The sequence below is a fragment of the Parambassis ranga genome, chromosome 3 (genome assembly GCF_900634625.1).
Source record: "Parambassis ranga chromosome 3, fParRan2.1, whole genome shotgun sequence".
NCBI lineage: Eukaryota > Metazoa > Chordata > Actinopteri > Ambassidae > Parambassis > Parambassis ranga.
Window position 1 is genome coordinate 26073546 of NC_041024.1, and position 10684 is coordinate 26084229.

Consider the following 10684-nt stretch of genomic DNA (forward strand, 5'->3'; position numbering starts at 1 on the left):
TTTTCTGATAAAACCATACCTGTGTACTGTTGCATTTTCATATGCATGCAAAGACTGCTGACCTGCAAAGACCACATTTAATACATACAGTAGCAGCAGTGTGTGATAAGATAAAAAAGACATAAACATAAATAACATGTTTTGCACCTAGACCCTCCTCCACCCACAGTAAAAAAAATGAAAAAAACTCCTTCTAAAAACAAAAATACAAAACATAAATTAAAAATGAATTTATACATAGTGAAAGATCAGATATAATGCACTTACATAAAGCTTGAATTGAAAGTGCATCATGGTTTGGAGTCCCCACCCCCCACACCTCTCTCTCCATACTGACGTAAGGGCTATTTATGAGGCTACTAGATTCTTGGCAAGAAATGTGTCACTGTCATGGCAGGTGACACTCGGTTTCCTCTTTTTGTTTTGCCATTCTTACTCAGTCCAATGAACATCTTCGGGTAGGCCATGGACTCATAGGCATTATAGTTGTTGGCGAGGAGCTTCTCCCTGAACTTGCAGTCATTGTTGTACTGTAACTGAAAGAGAAATAGAGTTATTTAAAAATGCTGATTGTTTGAAAGCAGAGACAAAACAAAGATGTTGGGACATTTTTGAGGGGGAATTTCAAGTCTGTATTGTTTGTTGTGATCACTATCAAACAATTGCTTTATTTCTGACTGCTGGGCTGTTATTGTACAGTAGACTTTCAAAAATAAAATCAATGTGGAAGGATGAATGATGTGATTTAGGCTCGGCTAAGGACACCAGGCTTTGATTGTGCTCCGAGGATTCATAATAATCATGTTTCATCCATCTGAATTTTCTTGGGTTGTTCTTATAGAGACAGTAGCCTATTGGATACTATTGGAATATGGTTAAACTACAATAATTAATTGTCATGTGCATATATGAACTAATATTTTGTGCATTTTAAAAACAACATTAATACATTTTGAAATCATTCAGTCATGTTATTGTATTACAGTTTTAAATTTATTATTATTTAAGACATCCAGGTTTTATCATTTAGAAAAAAAACGGGTCCCAGTATTGAGAAAAAAAAAGCTTTAAGATTACGTTTATTTTAGTTTATGACTTATTAACATCTTATCTCTGTACTGCACTTTGGTTTCAGTACTTTAAAGGAATCCATGATTTTATTAAAAAAAACTGCAATCTCACTGGCATAATAAAGCTGCAGCTCCCATTGATCTCACATTACTCTTAATTTCTCTGTGAGTTGGTTTGAGTTGGTCAGGTACAAGCCTAAACGTTGCTGTTTTGCTTATTTCATTATCTTAGGGCATGGTATCGCTTCAATGGTTTGCTGTTTTATATTTAAACAAAGTCAAACTGATCTACAGTTGAAGATATGCGGGGAATATCACCATAGATGTGTTTATGCCTGCAAAACAAGAAGTGATTATGGATTTTATAGTTCTATGGCAGACACTGGTTTACAAAGTGTGGTCTGGTGAAAAAAGTGATCATAAACATTTTACAGACATCACAGTTCAAACAAAAGGAACAACTGAAACATCATGTAACTGTCTGTATCAATCTACTGTATATGTGCATGTAGTACACTCACAGATCCATAGAGTTTCCCTCGTCTGTTCATGGCTACAAAGAGCCCGCTGCGAACACCCAGCAGAGTCACAACTCCTCTTTCCACTGGAGAAATCTGTAGAAGACCTTCATGGAAAACATGCACATGCTATCATTACTGTGCCTGAGACCAGACAAGGCTAAATAATCCATCCTTTTTAAGGGGAATAAATGTGTCAACTTTATTTACATGTGATTACAAGGATAATTCATACATAAAAGAAATAGCTGGAAAAATCAAAATGTCAGGTTTATATTTTAAACCAGCTCTTAAACTTTATTTGGGCTTCCATTTTCTGATAAGATGGGAATGCAACTTTCAGAAATCACGCAAACATTTCAAACTGAGTGCTGTTTCCTGGCACATCGCCAGCAGCTGAACTGACTGAACAATCTTCCAGTCACACTTGTAGACTGTTTACTGCCATTTGTCCCGAAATAATAGGCAACAAGTTTAAAGTTCCACCAGACTACCTGTCACTTTCACAGCTTTCTGTTTCTGTCACCGTGGAACGGGATGGGAGTGATTACATGTGACAAAACACTTCTCCGTGCCTACTAATGAGCGCCGGTGGGTTCAGCCTGACCTGTCTGAGTAGGCTACTAACTTTAGGTGCTGGCTGGCCGCTGGCCTGGGTCAGAGCTCAGGTTACACACGAGGCGGAAAGCACCAGCGGTACTGCAAATGTTTACATGGACGCAGGGATGAATATTTGTAGTCAGAGTGTATGCCCACGCAGCATCGCGTTTACGTGTGCTGAAGTTAGCCCACAGTAAAAGAGGTGAGACAAAAAAATGGAAACTATCATTTTATTTTATTAAAAGGATTTCTACTTCGATACACGCTTATAGACTGTCAGTCTAATTTTCAAATACACCACAGCTTTTAAAATGCTTGAACGACCCCATCAGTAAATCCAGAAATGAGTTAATAAAGTTGATAAAATAATACACATGTTAAGTGACTTACTGTAGCGGTTTTCGTTGTGTACTCCCGTTATTCTACCGTCCGGTAACACCTGAATGTGAAAGCCGATCCCCACGTTGCAATAGAGGCGCCGCAACCTTTTAATGCCCAAGAGGTAGTCGCTGTCCCTGCTGATCTCCTCCCGTTTCTCCCCTGGGATCCGCGCCAGGGACCGCGAGTAGAGGGCCTCCCATCGGTCCGCCGTCCCGTTCAGACCGGGGGCGCATCCCGCCAGTTCGGTCACCAGACCTAGGACTAGGACGGTCTGTAGAGCCGCCAGAGAGCCCATTCCGGGTCTAGGTTTGAAAACACCCTTCCGGCGTTTGGCTCTCCAATGGAGCGAAAATAAAAATAAGCAGCGGTGCGGCAGAGAGAAGCGCGAAGTTGCACTCATTCCCAGACCGACAGGCGCACTGGTTTCAGCGCCGGAGCGACATTGATCTGCATAGAACGCCGTGCAGCCATGCCTCTATATTTATACTTGCAGACACATTACATCACAGCTCTACACTTAGAGGAAAACTATAAACTGTTAACAAGCAGTCAAAGCCGGGGCTTTATTGAAATCAAATAATAGCTGCGTTATCTCAGAGTAAAGCCTGAAGAAAATAAAAGAATAAAGGCCTTGTTATAATTTAAAAAAACATCTTTGTGTGAGGCACTTATTATCAGCAACAGAATATCATAATTTATGTATGGGAGGATGTAAAGTAGGAAACGGTCTAGTTAACAGACAGTAGTGTCGGAACAGGAGACAGTTCTATAAATGAACAATAACAGGAAAAAAAACACAAGTCCAATTCAGCCAAATGAAAAAAAGTGCTAACTTAAGACTGGTAGAAGGGAAATCATGTTCCAGACCCTTATAGAAAACAATGGTAAGACTAAATAGAGGGTCTACAGCATGATAAGTATGCTATAAGTATGTCATTGTTTCAAATGCTTTTACTTCGTTGCGATGTTCTAACTGAAGCAGTTAGAACTGGACATGTGAGTTAATAACCTATCCTTGTTAACAACAAAACCAACTTCAGGACATATTAAAATGTATTTGTCATTGTTTACAGGAAGTGTTCACATATTTGTCAGAATACGCAATTTCCCCATCGTGGGACAAATAAAGGTTTTCTTAATCTTAACATTTTAAACTTTACGGCCTCCCAAGTAAAGCTGTATTATTAGCCTATTCCTGAAATAGCATATGCATTTTTTGTCAGTATTTAAATTGTACCTTACATTTAACATGTAGGTCATGGGGTTGTGGGTTGTTGAGGTTGAAAAACACAAGCCGTGTTTCAACAACCTTTTGAATTGAGAACAAAACCCCACACTAAGGGGAAAATAGATCATTTGCATTTTGCCTACTATTTGTTGAATTGTGATAACCAAGTTGTGTCTCTGCCTTTGATGTGTCATCCTTGACAGTCTTTCAGCTGCACTGGTGCATTGCTTTTGATGTTCATTGAAATAAAAAAAGCCTTTCTTTTATTGCAACACTGCTATTATCTCTGGTAAATCTATGTAGAGCACTAACATTTACCCTATCAGCTGAGTATCTCATTATTCATCTTTATGTTGGAGTACTGAAGGTCTTTCCTGTGTCCTTTGATCTGTGGGGTGGCTCTGTCCTGTTCTTGATTGACCACACATGAAACATTTTCTCACGTTCACATTTGGCTGATCCTCAATGTGCAACAATCTTGTTTCTTTGTGTCTCGCAAAATAGCTCCCTGCTGGCAGATCTTAGAAACCATACTGTGGCCCCTGGTTGAGTATTACTTTGCTCTCAAAGTTGGTTCACATACCAGAAAAGCAGCAGAATCCAATCTGGTGAACAAAAAGACCTTCATATAATACAAAAGAATAGCCATAAAAGCTGTGGGGTGTCTGACAAGGATCAACACAGGTCTTCTTAAATAAAACTCATTCTGTGAGGGACATGTCCTGGAACTCCAGTGCTATATGTCATGGATTAAATAACTGCTGGGCTTCCAGAAAACACTTAGTGATATGCTGTACTTCTAAGGCTACTATAGGGACTGCTGGGTTTCCCTGAGGAAGAATAAACAACTACCAGTTTTGCTTCAGAAGACAACTGTGCTTGAATGGTTGCCAAGATATCTGATGGGTCGATCTACACTATATCTATCAACAGAAAGGCTCATTGAGCACTTGTTGTTAAGGCCTTTGTGGGTGGATTATCTGTCAGGTGTTCGGGGTGATAGATGAACTTAATGTGCTCCAGTATAACTCTATGATTGATCCATTTCCGCAGTCTCCCAGAAGACACTTTTGAGCCATGTTGTCGCTGTCCATGGTTCTGTAATCTCCTGTTACAATGATAAAATGAAAGTACGTAGCAATATACATTTCCAGTCATGCTCAATTCATGTCTGGCCTTAGTTTCTATTAATGTTGTACTGGTTAGTTGCATATGCAAATAATTAATTATTCTAAAGGAAAATTGTTAGATTTCCCTGGATGTCAGCTGCAATCCAGACCTTAAACTGTCTCAGCTTTCAACACAAGCATTTGTTCTCACCCTTGTTTATTTATCATCCCAACGTTTTTGATTTTTTTTTTTAAATTAAAATGGCTTATCAAAAAACAGCAAGCAAAAAACAAGAGATTTTAGTGAGCTTAAAACAACAACCTAACACCTTCTTGCTTTCTCTGTTGTTGTTTGAGTTATATTTGTTACCAGATAATAAACTGCAACATTTGGATAAATGTGTAACTTTGCAGTTTGTTGATGATATGTAGCAGTGGACATGAAATGCAGCCAGAATCTGCATTCTTTATTTAATTCTTTTATTCTCCTACCACAGAATCTGTTGCCAGACTGGATCCACTAAGTGACTTGCGGGTGAATGTGTCTATCCAGCATAATTGCTGTGAGTAAACTGATCTTTAAAACAGACTGCTTCGTGCAGCTTAGATTGGGTATGTCTCAGCAGTTTAATGAAACAATCTCTTATTCTAAACTTTATTAAATGTTGGAGCATTTTTTTATATTCCAGTAAGTGTGGTACCAATTCTCTGTGAAATGTCCATCCTGAGCTGTTCATTGTGGTGATAAAAATATCAACGCAATGTGAGTAAAGACAGAGGTTATGATGACCACATGTCTCTCCTCTCCTCTCTGATTTAAAAGGATCCAAACAAACTGAGTGTCTGCTATGTTTCCAAGTTGTAAGTTCCCTAAGCTATTTACTCACACACCGTGGGACTAACCCACCAAACTGGTGAGAAAAGCTGTCGGCCTGCAGGGGTCACTATTTACAAGTGAACACTCCTCAACAGTGCTTAAAACACCATATTTTATGGGAAAGACTTACCCAACATAGTACTCATTTTAAAATTATTTGTGAGGTAGTATTTTCTACAACAGTTTCCCTGCATTTAGTTTAGTTTAATCTACGTTTCCCTTTTCAATTATGTGATCTTTACATAGGCTATATGCACATACACTAGGGAGAGGGCAAATGTTTTTCTGCCACATTTCTGTTGTCTAATATTTGAGTGTTTGACATTCAGTTCATAAGAAGGTGTTACACTTTAAATGCTTTCAAGATTAAACCTGCAGCTTTTGGTTGGTGTTTCAAAAAAAAGCCTAAATGTCTCAGGCGGCATCTCTTCCCAGGCTCCCCTTGGGAAGAGCTATTGTCCAGGCCAGGAAGCCTCCCCAGCCTGCAGGTATAGAATGACAAGGCTTTATATGCAGCTACCTATAGATGGGTCAGGCTGTGCAAAACCTGAAGATCCAAAAGAGTTTGAATGCAGCTCCTGATAAATATTTTGTTTATGACCATCTCTGCAGGTTCTGCTGAGCCAGGTAACCACAACATGTGGGCATTGTATAAAATGAGCTGCTGCAGGACTAGAAGGTTAAAGTAGAGTGACAGACTGCCCACTCACATGTACAATAAACCCAGCTAACACCTATATATTACACAAATACACATTAACTAATTTTAGTTAATGTGATGTTGTGATGTATTGACAGGGCAATATTTTTTAAGCTTTTAAATTAAATAAATTTAAGATTACAGGTAAACCTGCATATCATTAAGATTGAATTGCACTTTGGGACTGCATTACTGCCCTGCTAGTTTACACGTTTCCTAAAAGAAATTTGTATATGGCCACCAACAGCTGAGAAAGCATTTTCAAAAATAAGTTTCCCACAAAATCAACATAAAATGTTTTGCTCTAACTTCTTTAAACAGAAATAAGATTCAGGTCTGTGCAATAAATAAATAAATAAATAAATAAATAAAGGGAAAAAATCAACCAGCTTCATTGAGTCACTACCATAGTGTTTTATGTTGGAACCAGGTGGTGAGTGAAAACTGTGAAGTAACAGCAAAATAGGGACAATAGTCTTAATAATAACTTACAACACATGCATCCAATAAATATTCATTTCATTAGTAAAACATACATGTACTTCTTCAGTTTACAAACAGTAGACTATCACATTGTCAGAATGTCAAACAGGAAGATCCTTCCTTACTGTGATTTCCCCTTTGCAAACTAAGGTGAATCTGACACAAAGTGCTTTGCTGTGTAAAGTCCTGTCTTCAGTATGGCATGTTTGTTCGCACTTAAAAATAGCAACATATTCTGTCCATCTTCTCAGCTTTTGGCAATGAAAAGCTAATGTCCAATGTACAAAGAGTGTATTTACAAAACAGAAACGTGATGTATTTTTTCACAAAGTAATAAAGTTTTCAGCTATGTTAATACATTGGTTTGAACGTAGCATTTTGAACAAGCCTGACATTGGCAAATATATTAGTCGATAGAGCTGTGGAGTGTAACAATTCATATATGCCCCAACCCTGGAGGCTGCTTTTTCTTTCTTTCTTTTAATTTCATAGTAGATCAACAAAATCTTCCACTGATCCAAAAGAAAGGATGTGAACCACTTCCACGTATGCCCTGCAGTCAGGCTACGGAGTGCTGAGATCAGGGGTCCATCATTAGGGGAGTCATAATAGCGTGCAATCAGATGGACCCTAAAAGTCTGCTGATTGATCAGGTTGTCGACCCTGGCCTTTGCTGGCACGATGTCGACGTCTTCGCCTTTCAACGCGGCGACCGTGGTGGTGTGCGCTTGCACTGTCACTTAGACGCCTCACCATTTCATGGTCCTTGTTGCCCAGTACCCGAGGCAGAAAGAGTGAAGCTTTGTCTGTACTTCGGGTTTTAAACCCTCGCCGGGGCCGTCCTTTGCCGTTAATGGACACGTACCACTGGCGCTTGGCGCTGGCGCGACGCTTGCTGCTGCCGCCTCCTTGTGGTAGCGGCTGCTCTGTGGAGTGGTGGCGGGATGCATAGGTGTTGTACCCCAGCTCGTGGATCCGCTCCACAAACTCACATTCTTTATTGAACACTTCCTACAGGGAAGAGGGGGGAGAAAACGAGCCAATTTTGTCATCCAACTTGCAGCATGTTATTGATTCATAATTCTGGCTTGCCAAACCGCCACAAAAATACAGGTGTAGCCAGACAGACAGAGGGTAAGATTACAAAGGTAACCACATTTCTTTTGGACCTGTGGTACAGAGCGGTGTGGTGATGAGATGAATGTGAACCCACCGAGGCATACAGCCGTCCTTTATCATTCATGGCCAGATATCTTCCAGAAAAGAGTCCTTTTATGGCTACAATACCCACATCAACTGCTGTGATTTCCATGATGCCTGCAACAGAGCGAAAAACATTACAATTTCATGACATAACATTTCCATGGAGTAGCCGCATGGAATATTTAAGATTTAAGGTAATGGCCCAGTGGATTATCTATACGCGAATCACTCTTTCATCATCTACCATAAAATGTGTAAATTAAAGCAGCAAGTTTACTAAAACAACAAACAATTACTGTAGGCTGTATTTTAAGTAAATAAATGTTCATTTCCGTGCGTGTTGGTTTTCTCTTAGCGCCCCATTCAGCGTGTTTATTGGCTTATTTATTCAGTATTTGAATTTGTCTGTTCGTGGCTGCGGAAAGGTTTAATAGTTTCTGGTTAGACAAATCTACCCGTTAGGTCAGCACCCTTGTCCCGCCTGGAAGTTACATTGACTGATTCTAACAGTGATTAATCGGCATATCGGCGGTTTTGAGATAACTGTCATCCTGCAAATTCTATCAGATTTCAGGATAATACAGATGACATACGTATAATTAACGTCACATATAATAATAATACAATCCAATAAAGTCACACTACATATTTCAATTCAAGTCAATAAATACAAGTAAATGTGCACGTTGCATGTAACACGTGCAGCTACAATACTTTAATTCTTACACTTTTCAATATTTTACTGCTATTTAACTAGCGCGTCATCACCATGTGTCCTGTTATTTGTTTGTACGGCAGGTTCCTGGGGTAAAATTAAGAGAAGACTTACTGAACGGGTTGTTTTCCTCCAGCGACCCATCTATTTTTCCATTAGGATGTATCTGTAAATGGTATTTGGTAGCGCAGTAAAGCTTCCTGCGTCTAGGCGCTCCTCCGAGGTGTTCATACACTCCCCCGCGGCCCCCGGCGTCCCTCCGCTGCCGGGGGTCGCAGTCCTGACCCGGTGTGCAGCGAGCCCGGGGACTTACTGGATCCAATAAGCTCAGCAACACCAGCAGTGGTATCATCAGCATTGTGGCATGGCCGGATAGCAACAATTGTGGCAAAAAAAGGAGAACTCCTGTCCGGCTCTCGTGGTCCCATTAAAGTTTTGGGGTCCTAATGCTGGAGAGCTCCAGCTCTTCGCACATCCGAGCTCGACAGATAAATCTGACTGCACAGCAATCTCCGGGTAGGGTCCTTCTTTCCTGTGTTGCTGGAAAGTCCTGGCTGAGACCTGACTGAGAGCCTATACTCAGACTGAGCGCAGATATAAAAGAAGCTTGTGGCGACAATAGGCTGAACTCCGACCAATTGATACAAAGGAAAGGGGGAGGTAAAAGGTATCAGCCCTGTGTGAAGTGAGAGACAGCAGCGTGTATAAAATTACACAGTGGCTGAGTGCGGCATAGCTCCGTCCTCTGAACTCCTCTTCTGAGATATCCTAAAAGAGCAATTAGACGTCCTAAATTATACAGGCAAGTTTAGCCTCCGCCAGCCACAGCAGCAGGTGACGAATAAGACAGGCCTCCCTAATCTTAAAAAATCTATTAAACTACTATTCTTCCCCTATAGCTTCTTGTATTCTAACACTGTATTTCTAACGCTGCAAAATTTCATTTAATTTAAAGATGTCCGATATTTAGGCACATAAAGGGACAAGGCACTTAAACAGATGGGTAGTCTATCTAAATCTATACAGTAAACACATTAATCTCAGATTAACAGGTGCTTGAGGCTGCAGTCAATATCAAGTTTGTATAATTTAGACTTCACCCTAGATCAGTGGGCTGCAGTGAGATCTTGCAGTGAGAAGACACTACTGCACAATCCCATATAACATCTAAGCCCTTACACTTACAAATATATTTAACATCTCAGCCCTTACACTTACAAATATATTTAACATCTAAGCCCTTACACTTACAAATATATTTAACATCTCAGCCCTTACACTTACAAATATATTTATAAGTGCTGGGAGTATTTGCACTTCTACAGACCTGTGGGCAATGGCTGGCCTATGCTATGAGCTGAGACAAATACATTTAATATGCTCCTCACACCACTAAACCCTCTTCTGTGCGTTATTCTTTATACTTCACCCATGCAGAGGATTGTCCCAGACTTTTCCTAATGCTCTGGCTAGGCAGCAGCCGGTGGGCGGAAGAGCAGCAGGCTAAATGACTACTGCCTAAATTGTTTCCATCTTGGTCACATTATGGCTTGCATTCTGGTAATTAGCACCATCATCTACAAATCTCTTTGCCCTTTGGCGCTGCTCCACTGCTGCTATGAAGGCCTCTGAGAGAGACTCCCAAGAGAGTAGATGGTTAATTTGTCTTTCCCTCCCATACATCACCCAGCTAGCTGCCTCTGTCACTTTGTTTACCCCGTTGATCAGAAGAAGACAACTCTGTTTTTATTAAAAGTGTGTGCACATTATGCCTGTGAGACCCCTCACAAATCAGGCAAA

At 40.2% G+C, this 10684-nt stretch overlaps 2 protein-coding genes across 2 annotated transcripts; both read right to left on the reverse strand.

The window, feature by feature from the left end:
• Positions 1–2: 2 nt before the first annotated feature.
• Positions 3–3005, reverse strand: fgf4 (fibroblast growth factor 4). Its single transcript, XM_028402114.1, has 3 exons — positions 2579–3005; positions 1592–1695; positions 3–536 (listed from the first exon to the last, which is right to left on the reverse strand). Exons 1-3 carry the CDS (start codon positions 2967–2969, stop codon positions 360–362), a joined length of 672 nt encoding a protein of 223 aa, XP_028257915.1. The 5' UTR covers positions 2970–3005; the 3' UTR covers positions 3–359.
• A 4591-nt stretch (positions 3006–7596) lies between these two features.
• fgf3 (fibroblast growth factor 3) lies at positions 7597–9242 on the reverse strand. Its single transcript, XM_028402345.1, has 3 exons — positions 8999–9242; positions 8180–8283; positions 7597–7977 (listed from the first exon to the last, which is right to left on the reverse strand). The coding sequence occupies exons 1-3, from the start codon at positions 9240–9242 to the stop codon at positions 7597–7599; spliced, it is 729 nt and encodes a 242-aa protein (XP_028258146.1).
• Between the last annotated feature and the right edge of the window lie 1442 nt (positions 9243–10684).